This window comes from Aspergillus saccharolyticus (genome assembly GCF_003184585.1).
Source record: "Aspergillus saccharolyticus JOP 1030-1 unplaced genomic scaffold BP01scaffold_33, whole genome shotgun sequence".
Lineage (NCBI taxonomy): Eukaryota > Fungi > Ascomycota > Eurotiomycetes > Eurotiales > Aspergillaceae > Aspergillus > Aspergillus saccharolyticus.
Genome location: NW_020290643.1, coordinates 199,558 through 215,961, shown reverse-complemented (window position 1 = coordinate 215,961; position 16,404 = coordinate 199,558). Strand labels below are relative to the sequence as shown.

The following is a 16,404-nucleotide window of genomic DNA, read 5'->3' as shown; positions in this document are numbered from 1 at the left end:
GGCTGGGGTTAACCGATATGGTCAAAACGTGGTCGATCCCATCAGAATGATCACGCACTGCCTCAGGGGATGGCAGCGCCAGTGCCTTATGTCCTGGTTCCCCACGGCCGCTCCGGGTCTCATCTTTCCTCCTACCTTGTTTTCGGCATTAGCCGTATTCAGCCACGATTGACTACGTCGTAAACCAACGGCCCCAATGCTATCCGACAGGATAACGGTATTATTGCATTAGGAATAATGTACATCTTGCACAACTTGGCATTTGACAATGACTCAGGATGTAGGTGCAGCTGGATCTATTATGTACTGCCCTCACAGATGTGTGATGACTTTGAGACGACGAATGCCTGTCGGCAAGTAGAGTCTGGGCAATGCCTAATATCGAAGTCTTACTGGTCAGCTCAAAAGTTCGCAGTTGACGGTCTTTGGCTCGGCTCCTAATAATCTCGACCTTGTCATTTCGGCGTCTGCATTCCTGCTTATCAAGGAATCCCCGGACGGACTAAGCTGACGTTATTAATCCGGCCAAACAGTGCCCCTATAATCTAACGATTGATGATACCACAGAACGGAAGTATCCAAAGCTAAGCCTCGTTCTACCTGAGCTTTCTGCAGCTGGCCAACGCGTGTACACCTCCAAGATGTCTCTTCATTCCAGTCGGGGGTTTGAAAAAGGGGATATCCACACCGGATCAACGGGGCAATTGGATTGGGGTGGACCGAAAAAGCAATTGGCAGTTCTATATTTGGCTGCAAACCCAGGTAACCGAAGTGACTACCACAAATAATGGCAAACTATCATGGACCTTTCACGAGATGAGCCCTGCACCATATGACACAGCACTTCGCATCTCATTGATAAAGGGCATTGATCGGCGGCAGTGACCCGAGCCTAGCTGCCTCCTTAGCATGGGTTTACCATACCGCTGGGTTCACACCGTGAAAGCTCCTTGTCAATGCACAGAGCACAAAGAACTCAATGAACCTGGTGCTCTCGGATACGGCACCGGAAGGACTCTGTCAACAGGCTTTTCGCAGTTGTGTCTGATGATTTCTTGTTTCCCTGGTTTGTTTCCCAAGCCCCTGACCTCCCCCCGCCCCAATTACGGTCGGTCATCCCTTGCGGCTTTCTCCGCGCCCAGGTGTCGGAATCAATAGTCTCCGTGCTGCTTTGCGAAAAGTCTCGCGGATGTATTGACTATCTCGGAAGAGCTCCGAGAAAGTTATTGCTGCATTGCACGCCCTTGAAGCGGATTGCTTTGCCAAAATGCGACTGCAAGTGACTTCTCGGATCTCAATCCTTGGTGCGTCTGTTCCCCTGCCTGGTGTAAACCCCGAAGATGGCGATGGCTTTTTCTCTTTGGTGTTGAAAGAGATTCTGTGACACAGCTTTCCGGCCCAGTCGAACTGAGTATCTGCATCGGGTGGATTACTACTCCTTCACTTGCAAGGCACATATGGCCCAAGCTCTCGCAACCTTATCTTTCGACGCAATGATCCACCACTAATGCTCACCCTCATGGTCTGAGCCCTCCTTGGCAGGAATTCGGGGTCTCCACCAGAATAACCTTACTTACATTTTCATAATCAGTAGCTTTGCAAAGGGAGCACTTTCACCAATCACTATTCACTATACAAGCAATTAGGGGACAGAATCTCCAGAGCCTCGCGTTCGTTCCAGCACGGCTAAATATTTTCACCAGGAAGTGGCTTACTCTTCCGGTCATTCGACAAGTTCACTCTACCAGCTCCCGTGGGTCGCTAAGTACCTATGGGATAGAGCTGCCATGTTACGAACCGAGCCGGAGAATGGCAGCTTCCGTGCCGAAAGCAACGTATGGGTCTTCAAAGTTGCTTGCTACTTAGTTGTAGTTATAGCGAGCCACATTGGGAACTTGAAGATGATCCTTCAGTCATCACACGAAGTCTAGCTGGCGCTCTAGTAAGGTCATCCTCGGCGATCCACGGAGCTAATGAACGGCGCAACTGGGCTCCGGGAAAGTAACATGTCTCTTGGTCTACTTACCACGTCTTGTCTTTACTTTTTCTGATTGACCCTTTGTTTGCTTTTTATTCGGCCCCTTTCAACCGCCACGAAATGAACCTGACAATCAGTCGTCTACTACAGAGTCCGTTTCTCACAGGGCCGATGAAACAGACGCGCAAAGATCATTACGTCAACAAACAGGAAGAGAGGACGTCAACGCTGATGAAGCCATCCCAGGATGATGCTGTGCCTGATCTTTTCCGTCTTCCCCTTCTTTGCCTCTGCCAGGTATGCGCGCACGGCAGACGCTTCGGGTAAGGATTGGCGCCTCTTTTTCTCCTGCTGGCACTGCAACAGGTCCGATTTGTGGGAAGGTCAGTATTTTCCGAGCCGCGCCCCTTTGAACCTTCGATTCCTTAAACCAAGCACCCCTTAATCATCAAAACTCTCAACAATGGGTTGCTGGGCATGCTAAGAGGCGTTGCACAGACAGCCGTAAGCGACGAGGCCCGACGTCCGATATCCGGTCGGCTTCGTATTGGGTCGTTCTGGCGTATGTTCGCATTCGCAATTCTCGGCACTGCTGGGCCGGGAGATAGCTGGAGTACAGCCTTTGGACTCTTAGACGGTTCGTGATGACCCCTCGAGTGGATATAATGAATTTCTTGCTCACATGGTGCATGAACGGCGGGGCTCGCCTTGGAGCGCATCACTTCCACTGCTTTTGAATCACCATCTGTTTGTCCCGAGGGTGAACCAAGCTCGCTTCATACTACCACGTTAGGAATAGAGGTCAAGATGAATGCACTAGTATTACACCTCTGAAATGTCTGAAACATATCTTGTCAGCCTAAAATATCTGGTCCCGGCTTGTTGAGCTCACAGACACAATCGCAGGTATAGGACTGAATGACGCTACACTAGCGCATGTCTCATGTCCTAGCAAGCATGTGTTCTTTCGGCATCACCGTGTTTGCAGCATACTTTGCCATCATGCGGCACGGGATCCACAATGCTGAAGCAATACAGCGTTGCGATGAGCTTGTTTGCTCAAGTTCGAGTGCGGATGTGATCAGAAAGCGTTGTTCTTCTCGGCTGACGCATGTGGTGATCCGCAAACACTCAGCACTCGATCACTAGCACAGGCTGGACTTTTGTTTCAGCTGCCGTGCTTGGTGACGGTGATGTGATATGCATGTGTGTTTGGTGGTTTCCATGGTTCAAAACGGGTCACGGGCCCATCCGCTGAATTGTGGGTTTCAGCGGCAGCATACTAGCTGACGACTCATAAGACGATATGCACGAGCCATTCGCCCTATGACTCTGGTCTTGTGAGGACAACTGATGTGATTCCGCATTTCCGACCATAAGGTTACGCTAAGGTAGTATGCTTAGTTGACCCTGACATGACCAGCAGGCACTGAAACCTCGACGTAGCACGAAAGAAGTGAAGCTGAACCCATGTCAGGACTGTTAGACGCATAGTCTGCTCCTCGATCATTAGCGTCATGCGACCTGAGAGCAGCATGCATTTCGTAGCGAGTAGAACAATCATGATTCAAGCACCACGCTGATCGTGCTGTTTCGCCCCCACAATAGAGTCATTACTAGAGCATGCCAAGTGCCCTGTACCCACATTGCTATAGTGAGCGAATGCAAAGTTACTTCGAAGGGTACAGCAGCGCAGCACAACAGAGTCTACGAGGTAAGCAAGGCAACTGATCTGATCAGGCAACTATGTCGTCTGCAAGTCTTGCCATAACCAGCATGCGTCAAACGCTGCCTGCATCGATGCAAGAACAAGTACAATAGGACTCAAGAAGCTAGTCACATCGAGGTCACTTATGTTCAGCTTGGTTATGCATGCGCCAACTCGCGTCGTCAGTCGGTTAGACTCGGATGTCGCTCTTATCTATGCAATCTTGTATGCAACCAACCCATTCGAACGAGTTCGTAACAGGGTTATCTTGCAGATTTTGGTCCACGGACGCATGCAGATCTTGCCTACTCTCTTGGAGGCGTACTGTGTAGGTAGCTTGTATGAATACACCCGAGTATCTGTTCCCTTTCAGAACGATAGACGACGCAACCCACCGTTTCATCTAGTAGTGGCGATGATATTTGCGATCTATCCAATCATCAACGGGATCTGATCAGTGCTTTGATGGGCTCTTGAATATCGGGCTTGTATACGAGGAGGTTGGAACGATCATCTATCGTTTCCGTGGACAAGGTATCCTGTCCAGGTGAGCAGTGCCATGCTTGTGATGGGGGAGGCTGATTCTTCGGGTGAGAAGTATGATTCAGGAGAGAGATAAAAATGCTAGCCCTTGGTGTGGCAATCTTGAACACGAGGAGCGGGTGCCAGAGCAAGGCTTCAAGTTCTCTTGTGACTCGGTTCTCTCATGACTCGTCCTATGTCATTGACCAGGAAGAAAAGTCACAATGAATTCAAAGCAGTCCTTCCTTTCAAGTTGGCTTGGGAAGTGTCGCGCTCGTTGGGCGCAAATCAAGGTGATATTCCGAGGTATTGGAAGCTCGTCAGGAGCTGGCCACTACGAGGACGATGGAGGAGGACGGCCATTCGGGAAGATAATTCTCATGGTTCTTCAGAGAGGCAGAGAAACTGGACCATTGCTGCTGCAAGGTCTTGTAGTTCTCTTGCAGTTTTGTTGTGCCTGTTCAACTAGTAGCAGGCATTTCCGAATGAAGAGATTACGGATTTCACAATAAAAAGTCTCTGTCTCGCGTGCACATCGCATGGCAACTTGAGAAGGGCGCTTTTGCTGGTGCTTCCGGTTCTGCGCTGAATCTAGTCGAGCACAGTTGGAGAGTGGTATAATGTATAGCAGACCATTTCTGCCTCAGGCAGGCAGCCCCTCACGTGGTGCCTAATCCGTGTTGGGTAAGTTGGTCGTACATCCGCCTGTGACTTCTTGCTTCTCCCCATCACTTTCGCTGCCATCGACGCCAAACTACATTTGTCCTGGTTTTCATCAAAGCAATAAACTCTTGTTCTTGAGATAAGACTTGACTTGACTTATCTTGGAGATCAGTCAGCATCTGCTGGGTGGCCATGTTTTGATCCTGTGGGGTGAAACTACTTTGATACTAGTCGATTGGGCCCACGGCTCCATGTGGATGAATCATCAGTAGGTATACCCCTATAAACAAATCCTTAAATCCTCATTTGTCGATAAGTATACAAGTGATATCTAATGTCTTGTAGACAGGATCTGAGCACACTCAAATATGGATGCCAAAGCATCGCTAAGCAGTATTCAAAAAGCCGTCTGGGACGGCAAACTGCCGCTGCATATCAGCCTTGCTCCATCAGAGAGCCGGACCTTCGACCAAACGGATCCGTACCTTGTATCATCTCACCCAAGATTCCCTCCCTCTCGAAGAACGAACTCTTACAAGAGACTTTAGATCTCATATCCACGCATCTCCTACCTCCCATCTCTCCTCCCCAGACTGCGGAACTTCTTCGCTTCCTCCCTGATCCACCCAAACTCAAGTCCCCACGAAGGCTGGTTCTCCTTCGAGGGGGTCCCATTGAAATGGCACTACCCCATTGGTCTTTTGTATGATCTCTATGCGGGCGCAGACCCGGCCTCCAAGGGCGGCGCCGACACCGACCTCCTCTCCAGCGCAGACGAGGATCCCCTCCCCTGGCGTCTGACTGTGCATTTTAGCGACTGGCCGAACGAAGAGCTCGTCCGGCTCGACGCCGACGGAATGGTCATGCACGACGCGTTCATTAATAGCGTCAAGGAGGCAGATTTCCTGCGCAACGGTACCGCCAAAGGGATCATGGCGCTCTCGAAGGAGGATTCCGCGGGGCTATGGACGGCCGTCCGAGAAGGTACGATCCCGCTTTGACCTAGTCGACAAACGCCCCCCCCCTCCCCTGATGCAATTGCTTTCAATGTCTCCGTTCCTACCCTTTCCTAGTAACTAGTGGGAGCTGACAAGAATGAACAGTGGACCTCGGCTCTTTCCAACGTATATGCAATATCCTTCTCCCACCACCCAACCAACCCTTCCGTAACGTCCCCATCCGGTTCTTCCTTCCCTTGCCGCCAGACTCGGACTCCCCGTCTCTCAAGGTGGTTCAGTCACCGATCCCGCCGGTCATCCCGCCGTCGTCGGCGACCGCGTCGACGATGAGTATCGCGGCGAGTCAGTCGGTCATGGCTGCTGCGAGGGGAGCACCACAGGTCCAAACCATCGGGTCGGCGTTACATGCGCTATTGCCGAACTTGTTTCCGAGTCGGAGGACGCCCGTGCTGGCCAAGCCGGTATTGCATGGGGCGGCTGTGCCGATGGGGGCGCCGGTGGAGGAGTTGGTGCGGTGTTCGGCCTATGGAGATGGGTGGGTTTATGTTGTTATTAGGATGATGGGGTAAGTTGGGGGTCAGCAATGGGGTAGGTATGTACGGTGTGACAGCAACCAGTAAGTATAGATAGGGCATTTTATTAAATCGGTGATTCTCCGTCTATTCTTAAGTTTGACTTCGTTTCTTAGAGGATTGACAAGTTGTGTGGTGTTTATGTCTACTCCGGGTCCTATTCTACTACTCAGTTCTGTTAATCTTAAGCATCATTTTGTGGCGATAAATCTGCCCAGACACGGTAGTGAGCACATCTTGTCTCGCACGAAGAACAATCTGGACAGTCATGCACACGAGATTATTCGTCTTCAGAGCAAAAGATGTGGATATAGCCCCGAGAGTCACTGACTATCCCCTTGAGGTAGTCTGACATAGGACCGGACCTCAAATCATCAGTCGCTTCTAGTCCATTCACCGTTTAGTCGCACGCGATACTACCATCCGCATTGGAGCAGAAATTTTTTAAGCAAGCGGGCTTTCGTCGCCGCCAGGAGGAGAAGCATTGGTCCCAGGTCTTACAATCGCTTGCCTGAAGGTGAGTGAGATTGGCGGCTGTTGGCATCACAGTGGAGAAATCCTCTCCTTACAAAATCAACCAGCTACTGCTATGCTAATGCCAGGCCAGTATGCGATAGCAAGCCGGAGGACATGCAGGATAAAATCATGCGCATGGGCTCTGGTGCAAAGAATGGTTCGCAAGCCTACTCAGGAGGCAGACGGGACCTAGTTCGAGCATCGATAGCGATGTGTCGCTGTCGTTGCCCCGGATGTCTCGTACTTGCGGGACACATATCACAATCTTTTCTCGCAGCCATCGATGATGCAGAGGTATGGCTGATCCCGAGAAAGCTCGAAGAAGCCAGAGCTATCTCGCCTAGCCATAAGACCGTGCGGGTTGGTCATATATCCAGATGCCCGTTGAGATGAATCCTGAATACTCCATCCAAGGAGACATAATGGTCTCTCTATGGTTTTGTCATTGTCGAGATTGTGGGCGGAGCATTCTTTTGTCGGGTTGCAAGATAGGTACCGTCTTCTGCCCTTGCCGTCTTCTGCAATGGGGTGATGCGCTCGTCGAGGTTCGGTAGACATCGACGGAAATCCCAATGTCGGTGAGGTGATGAGGTGTGTGTCCTCCTCAGAGGGAAAGACCCATGCGCCGTCAAGCAGACGCGCGGTTCGTACTACTTCGGCCTACAGAACTACAATGTGTCATCACCTTGAGTCTTAAAATAGAATTAGACCTTAACTTTGGAACACAAGAGACGTGAAGGGTCCGGAGAGCGTTAGTATACTGGGGAAATGAAATTAGATGCGATGGTAGTATCAAGATAAGCGAACTAAAAAGCTATGGATAGAAGGACTGTAGGTAGTGTATCATACCGTACTGTACGTACCATACTGATCGACATGGTAAGATGCTGGACACTGAGTATTGATGCCATAGAGGGAGCTAGATGTGAAGGGGGGAAGCGGAGACGGTGGGAAGAAGCGGAAAAGCGCTAGAGATGCAGAGTGCTAGAGTGCAGTCTGTCGTTTTCTTCGCTGTAGATTGCTATAATTATCTCGCGGAGGAGGGGGCGTGAAAGCCAAAAAAGCAAGCGAAAGAAGAAGATAAACCGACAGGTAGGGAGAATGGGATTTGACAATGCGGTCATTGCGTGCGGTAGGAGAAATAAAGGTGGCCGATATTGCTGGAACAAAGAGTTTGATTTGAGTAGAATTAAGATTGGAGGCTTGCTGCAGCCGGGAAGTCAAGCCGGTTAGACCTAATTTGGCTTAGGAAAGATGGGAAGAACAGAATGGAGTTAGATCTTCTGATGCATTTTGGTAGCGATACTGCTGGTAACCCTTTGTCGTTGAACCAATTGGCATTCGAAAAGCAGAGTGACAATGCGTAGTGCAATTAGTCTGTCTGGGATAAGAATAATAATAGTAACCATATCTTGGGTTGGAGACGAAAATAACATCACACTATAAGTGAAGGTCGCCTATAAACCGGTATGCTTGTGCCTAGCAAGCCGCCGCCATGCAGCGTGACGCACACAGGTGCCAATTCGTCCCCAATCGATGCTTGTTGCTTATTGGATTAGCATGAATACGATTCTTATAGCACGTTGTAGACACTCTCTGCTATGTTTCCTAGCATTTGTGCATCTAATCCATGAGGCAAATTTTCTCCTCCACGGATAGCCCGTTCTTTCTGTCCTTCAAGTTTGATGATTCTAAAAACACTGAGTCTCGTGTCATCTAATGCTACTTTAACACCAGAGGTATAGGTGCAATAATCGAGCGGCCATGGTAGTCGTCTAGACATGAGGTTGAGATTGAATTGCTTCCAAAATTAGTTCCCCACCACGTAGGCTTCCCTTGTCTTCCGAAGCGCTGCAGTGGGTCTTCCCAGAAGTGGGGATCAGCCCTGAGACTTGCATGTCCCCGAATGGAATGTGGAATGACAGGGCCTTTTGGTTGAGTCTAAAGCTGCAGGCTATCATCTTGAAACGAAGGCGCGAGTGGTGACAGAAATAGAACAGCAATCAGTAGCCAGGGCCTTGGGGTCGCTGGCTAGTAATCAGTGTGATGGGAAGTTTCTATTTCTGTATCTCGCACTGCAACGGACGAATGAAAGGGACGATAGTGCATGACCGCTGGCTTGCGAGTGACTCCGGCGCTGGAGAGATTGTTCGTTCGAGAATGATGATTGGTGAAGAGGGAATAAGATGACCAGATATGCAATTGTCGGCGAGCAGTAGTTTGAGCGTGTTCTAAATTTGGCTTCTTCAGGGTTTGATGGTGTGGTCCTCGGCGGCTAACGGTTGTTTGAAGACCACTGTCTCGGTATTAGTCAGGTAGTACTACTATCTCAACCACGGTGCATCGGTGGGTCAAGCCGGCGGCTAGAGAGGTCCAAGAATAGAATATCAAATGGGAATCCTGTACTCTGATACGTTATCGCAGAGAATATGCAATCTAGCAGGGAAAAGGCCATGGCATCACTCAAGTTGACCAGGCGCGACCATTGGCGGACTGTGCTTTGGCCATATCATCGCTGGGGAGATTTCATCTCGACCAAAAATAGCATATGGATGCCGCCCGCACCCTGCTTTTTAGCTGATGCTGCAGGGTACTAGCTGATAGGGGCAAAAGGCGCCCAACCAGATGATGTGAAGATGCATAATCCTTGTCCCGCGTCACGTTTGTCACCCCCGCACGGCAGGGCCCATCCGCCCAATCACCCACTTGGGAGACGCTGCGCTGATTATAGGTAAGCTCCAGATTTTATTACTCACTGACGCTAGTTTATCGATGACTGAACACTAAGCTTACAGTTGCTATTGCGGGCGTCCATTGGTCGGGGGAGTTGCGATGCTTCTCATGGCTAGCTGCCTTAATGCCCTCTTCGCAACAGGCGACCACAACAAGAACGCCAGATGATAGGACAAGATGACACTATTCTTGCTGGCACGCTCCGGTCAATAAACCTGTTTCTTTTTTTAGGTGTGCCTCCAAGGACATTCATGTGCTCCTACCGACGCCTGGTCATCAAATGCAACGCATCGAAACCCTAGCCAATGCTAGGCCTGTCTATATCAACGGGCATCAAGCTTCTTCCGCCAGATGGTCCGCCACACTGCATGGACTAGGTGCTACTAGAGCCACCAGGGACTGAGATCATGGTGAAACGCGCAAATCATAGCCTGTTCCAGATGGTTCGAGACCCACCGGGCAAGCTTGAAGAATCCATCGCAGCTAGATCCATGCGACTGCTGTGGACCCTGATATCCTCGACGTACGGTTATCCTTGGTACATGACACATGCATGTGTGGTGGGAAGAGGGGGGATAGTAGGTTCCCTGACGTATACCATACCTCAAGTTTGTATCGTGGAGACTGGGAGGATGTGAGACTTGTTTCAATGGTGACACTTCAGTAATTTCTCGATTGCACACATTGAAAACTTGGTCAAGAAGCGAAAGCTTGAACCATAGTCATAGTATGAGTTGCGGCGAATGTTACTCTGTCATCGGTGCTGTGCTGTATATAGCCAGGCAGGTTAAGTCAAGTATAAGCATTTACTGCAATCAGCACTTACAGACATGTAATACTACAGTAATACGGGCATATCAGCCTTGGCATGTATCAGAGGTGGTATCAATACATTCGCGCCGAGACCATACCACAGGATTGTTTGTGAGATTCCTACCTCTCTACTCTGGGGGAACGGATCTGGGACTCAGTTGACAGAAGCTCAATTTGGTGCTGCTCATAAGTTGTGTTTGGTGAACGTTGGATCCTCGCGGTAACTCTCGGTGGCGAAGTTTGAGCAACAATCCTTAGATACCCGCCATAAGCCACAATCCAATCCTGTCTGACAGGTGCCACGCAGATAAGAGAGGTAGCTCTTACGTACGACACACATCCACGAGTGGCGGATGGTAGACACGTGGGAAAGGGAAGCTGGGGTGTACGCCATGGAGATCCTTCATGGCGTCAAAGGAATCTCAATCGGCATCTGCCAGACTCTGATTTGTACGCTGTGATCAAGATGGCGGCAGTTTTACCAGGGCTAAGCGATTGCCAACATTGAGTTATAGAATCTGATTGGTCCCACATCGATTAACAACATGCTTTAGCGATATGTTCACATCAATTGGCTCTTTAAGGTCCGAGTCAGACAACCAACGCCAAGGGCCCAAGCCCACCTTCCACCCACTATAGAGAACATGGACTCATCTCGAAGCAGTCGCAAAGAGAGACACGGCGTTTTCCAATGATAATGACAACAAGAACCCAATACTATGCAGTGCTCCAACTCCAATCCTCATCACCTGATTGTTCGCAATCCTAATCGCCAGGATCTGGATGCGTGTTTGTCTAGCAGTCGTCAAAAAAACTCAGAACCCGATAATGCATAACTTGGGATCCAAAAGTATCGCATCGAAAGGCAAGCATACAGCTGAATGCACAGAAAAGAACAAGTAACAATCCGAGAACTCCAACATCCAACAAGAAGAATAGGCTGGGTCCTTCAGATCATGGTCGTAAGGCTTGTGAAGCAGATTCACTGCTCTTCTGAGTCGCTGGTCCTGCGGCGTTTGCCTTTAGGTGGCGCCTCGAGCGCAGGTGTGCGCTTCAGGGTGACCGTGCGCGTGACAATATGTTGAATAGTGATAATTCGTCCGCTCGAGGCATTTGTTGTGTCAATGCTTCTTGCTCTGCGATCTGCAGGGCAATATGGAGGCCGTACTGTGAACGGGCTCCGAGGAGATTCGGCGGAAATGGGAGAGTAGGGATATTGTGACAATGGACGTAGACGTCTTAAAGAGCTAGACTCCTTTGATGGTCGAGCTGAAATGACAGGAGATGGTGGGATTAATGTTGGGCTCGTCTTCGCCTCACCATCGCCGGGGAACGACGAGGTGCTGGCTGTCGAAGGCAATGAGACAGGAGAGGGCAGAGTCTTGCTCATCATCCACTTCGTATAGCTGGCATTGAGTCCTTCTGATCCTGCATATACAGGACTCAATGCCCTTAGAAAGTCTGTGTATGCCTGTGGAGGTAATACTGAAGGTCCATCTCCTGCGTCTTGCTGGTTAATCTCTGACCCGAACGGAAGGTCATCTTGAAGCTCAGAAGGGAAAGTCACCCCCTTCGGTGTCTTGAGAGGATAGAGTGCTGGTCGAGGAGCCATCAGGATGTGGAGTAATGCTTATATGAATGGAGCAGACTAGGTAGGTTGAAGAAGTGGAAGAAGGTGTATTGGAGAATCTGTATAGATCCTCTGAGGACGGAGAGTAAGGAGGGACGTCGAAGGATATTGAGTTGGTCAACAATCTTGTGTGTGGAAACAGTATATCGGAGTCAGAAAGCAGGGAAGAAGAAAAGTATTATAGCAGTGTGTCCTGTGCCCACGGTGGATGTTCCCAAAAAGGGTTGTCGAGCAAATGGTGGATTCAGGAATATGAAGGTTCAGTTTTTATCGTACGAAAACCGTAAGATACATGTATAAGCGTATTGAACGGTTTCAGAACAAAACAGTATTTGAGGTGGATGCAATTCTGGGGCGAAGTCGGTTCTAAGCCCCGTTCACGTTAGCGCGACCAGGTTCCCTCCCCAATCCAAAATAGCAACAGCAGGAGGACAACACCATTTGACTTACCTTCCTTCACTGCCTCAATCCTCGATAATTGCAGATAATAAAAAAAAAAGAATAATCGGAGTTTCCGTGTGCGGATTCTGACGTTCTATACTTGGTTCCAGGCACCAAACTTGGAGTCCAAGGTCTACTGACACGATTCAGAGAGAGGAAGCGACTTGTTCTTGCCAACGGTGGCGGGGAAAGGAGGAGCGGAATCGACTCAAGAACGAATTTTCTTGCATTATCTTGAAAGAGTACACCATCACCTGCTGCTATGGCAATCCTGCCTTATATGCATCAAGCTTCAAGGCCTACACTCGCTGAGCTAGACAGATTGAAAACCCAGCCATTACCCCGTGTTATCGCGCGGCACGAGAAGCAAATCCCCTCGATCAATGTCCACGAATCCATCGTCAATTCTCGATCGATTTTCAAGACAGCGCTTCAAGTCTGCCAGCCTCAGCGGCATCGCCGCGGCTCCTGAACATACTAGATCTTTCTGATATGGGCGCGTGGTTCTTGCCGCCGCCCCTGGGTCTTCAAGCATACCACTCCCTGCTTTCCTACCTCATGTTTTGCTAAGGAAACCCTGGTTCTGCAGAAGTATAGCCGCCCATCTGGGGTGCACTGCGCTGTCCCGAAGTCTGATGCATGCTTTCTGCTGGATATAGACGCCGTGTCAACGAAACCCAGTGTGCGCACCCAATGGGTGCAGGTGAATTCTCCAATTAGTTGACGATGGTACCGTGGTTCGTGCAAGGTGTCTTTTTGGCCGGCCCTTGATCAGCCTGTCACCACTTTCTCATTGGACTAATGGTATATTCAGGGACTCTGAGACTGAGGTTTACTCGTGGAATAAAGCCAACGGAGATACCTCATTCCGAATCATGTTTCAAATATGTCCCTAATGAGGGCCTAAATTTGGAAACGGGACAAAGTGATTATTTTCTGAACATCTTTTCTAGTCTGCAAGGGAAGGTTCTGCTCACTTTCAGATGAGATGACTCGATGCAGGTCGTGTCAAACGATGTTTGATGCAGCACAGAATAGCTGATCCATGCTCTTCCGGCCTCTATGTGCCAAAAGTGACTCCTCCTCTTCGGTTTGGTCACTGTGGTAAAGGCTAAGCACACTCTTGACGAACTTATGAAGTTTCAAATTAGCTGCCATATGGTCTCTCTCAGAAGAATCGAGTTTTTGAAATGTCAACGTCTATGGATTGGACCTGCTTGGCTTCCTTTGAGACCACCGGATACTCAAACTTTTCACAGGATGTGCTATCGATGCTTTTCACCCGCGGAATGCTTCAAGAGTTTAGGACATTCTACTACAGCCTCACTTGTCGGCGCTTCGGTCTCTTGATCACCAAGTGGTAGCAGACTGAATCTATTGTCTATTCACCCCTGCATGATGCGGGTCCAAATGAGGCAAGCCTAGAAACGATTTTGAGTTCTTTGATAATTATTTGGACCCTGCCAACTGGCCCAGATGATTCCAAACTAACTCAATGTCAATCAGTTGGTCTCCTAACCGCCATCCTGGCCGTTGCAACACCTGGCAATGCTATTATGTGCAGCAATAGAAACGTTTTCTTATGAATCGTGTTGCTATCGGAAAGGGGATTTGTATTTGAGTGATTTGACAGCACGTCTGCTCTGACTTCTCCCTACCTTCATCTTTATCCTGCTTTGTTTGTGTATGTTAACACTGCCCACCTACAGTACTCGATCAAGACAGTATCCAAGTTGTCACTCAGGCTGTCTTAGCCTCTAGTCCTCAGGAAGCACTGAACGCGATGTCTCGAAACTAGAACACGGAGCTATCTGATATTTTGTTGTGCTCGACTATCAAGAAGCCCCAACTACCTTAGGCTGGTTTTGAAGAATTGACAGTCTCGTACCCTGCAGCTCTGACATTCGCTTGCATCGAAATATAAAAGTCGCTAGACTATCGTAAGCTATTGATTACAGCATGGTCGTTACCTTCCAACACGGCTTCTTGATTATTCCTGTGCCATGGGCACTTTTGGTGATGCAGCTAGAGAAACTTAGACTTGAAGACTTTCCAGGCAGCCTTCTGTCCTTGATTAGTGGCTTTAATAACTAGCTAGTCAAGCTTCCTTCAAAATACTGTATCAGACATGGTCTCCGCAGCACACGAGACAGGTTGGGGTGAATTTCAGCTATGAACATCAGAACTCAGCAACATTGATCTGCTGTACTTCTTAGACTCTAAGACAAAAAGCCCAAGACTGAGCTCATTTCATTCAGTCAAACTTTGACAGGCTTTTGACAGACCTTTTGACAAGGATCATCGGCAATACTACCGTAAGTCAGGCCCGGAATCAAACAGACGTGTTAGGCTTCTGGTCCACTACAATGGAGGTCAAGATTCTCTTGTCCTAGAGGGAGGCTGCCTCATGCTTGAGGATATACATCTCATGTAGTTCCCACAGCACGTGTCTCTCTTTCTCATGGCCATTTTTCTGCTCGCCCTCAATAATCACTAGGGGCTACGGGTAAGAACATATCCGATGGGATGGAGTTGACTAGAAACATTATTACTCGTGCAATGCAAGAATGATCTTCCTCTTCACCCCCGTATTACTTCAGGAGGCCCAGCTGGCAGTCACCGAAAGCGGTTCTGAGGTGCTGGCTTGTCATTCATACTAAGCAGCTACACCATCCAGACATGTTCCACCCCGGGCAGTCATAGAGCTCAGTCCAGCAACGGTGGCAAAAGAAAAAAAAATGAAAAATAAAACTTATATGAACTCACATTACTCGTTTTCTTCCACTTTCAGATGTAATGGTGTAGTGCCTAAAGAATATCAGCTCACTGGAGATACGCTAAGCGGCCGATAAGTATTGTATGTTCGAGCAGCCAAGATGCGATGGAAGGTAGTGAGTATCATTACTATGTGTTTTTGAGCTCTCAACTTGATGCTTCTACCCATCTCATGGCCGCCGAGAGAGGTAATTGGTGTCTAACTTTTTTTATTCCTGTTTATATATTTATTTTTTGAATCGATCCGTCTATATATATTTTTCTGCTGAGGCTATTGCCTTGGGAATTGGTGATAGCTGTCGATGAGTATGCTAATTCAACTAGATAACATATATCAGAAATATCCACAACTAGACCAAGAAGCATAACAAGATGTCTTCTAGAAGCCAGGGTTATTGTTCTGTGTAGCTCAGATCTCAACATAAGAGTCGATATGAACGACTCAGAAGCACGTGATCATGCTGCTCAGGAGCATGAAAGAGAGTTTTGATTCTATACTTTTCCGCTTAATGCGCTTATCCATGGAATTAATCGCGCTGAGTTTCCTTCGGATAGAATCGCAGCAAGATCGGTTGTATTTGCGCTGCGGAGAGAGGATCTTTTTGAGAGATGTGTAGAGTAGTAAAGTTGTTATCTCCTGCTAAGATTACCAAGCAACGGTGTACAAGTATAACGGGACGTTAATTATCTGAGATTCAAAGTGCCATGTGAGAGTGCGCATCCACGGGGTACGCTACACACATGTCGAAGGATAGTGGACATGAAAGGTAAAGGAAACAATGATATATTCAAAATTCATAAGCTAGGCTGAACAACTATAGACATATCCAACACCAACAACCAACATCAACATAAGTCATAAGCATCGAATCAATATACTTTGCTGGATGGAAAGCACGCGCGCAAATCTTTGCATGTCGCAGAGAACAGGACCAGCGACACGCGCTATACATGATGCGGCGTCTTCTCGCTATGTGAAATTCAGATAACCGCCGGTCACCTGTGCCACCCGGGGAATCAGATACGCGAAGGCGGAAGAGTTACTCTTCTTGCGCCTTGGACCGCAACGCTCTTTTGAGAGATAGAGAGAATGA

General features: G+C 48.8%; 2 protein-coding genes across 2 annotated transcripts; one reads left to right on the top strand and one right to left on the bottom strand.

Moving 5' to 3' along the window:
• Positions 1-4,941: 4,941 nt before the first annotated feature.
• Positions 4,942-6,788, top strand: BP01DRAFT_132168 (autophagy protein 5). The gene is made up of 4 exons (XM_025570477.1): positions 4,942-5,139; positions 5,217-5,359; positions 5,420-5,855; positions 5,975-6,788. The coding sequence occupies exons 2-4, from the start codon at positions 5,240-5,242 to the stop codon at positions 6,397-6,399; spliced, it is 981 nt and encodes a 326-aa protein (XP_025428627.1). The 5' UTR covers positions 4,942-5,139; positions 5,217-5,239; the 3' UTR covers positions 6,400-6,788.
• A 4,174-nt stretch (positions 6,789-10,962) lies between these two features.
• BP01DRAFT_346540 (uncharacterized protein) lies at positions 10,963-12,436 on the bottom strand. Its single transcript, XM_025573641.1, has one exon. The coding sequence runs from the start codon at positions 12,074-12,076 to the stop codon at positions 11,447-11,449; it is 630 nt and encodes a 209-aa protein (XP_025428626.1). The 5' UTR covers positions 12,077-12,436; the 3' UTR covers positions 10,963-11,446.
• Positions 12,437-16,404: the final 3,968 nt, after the last annotated feature.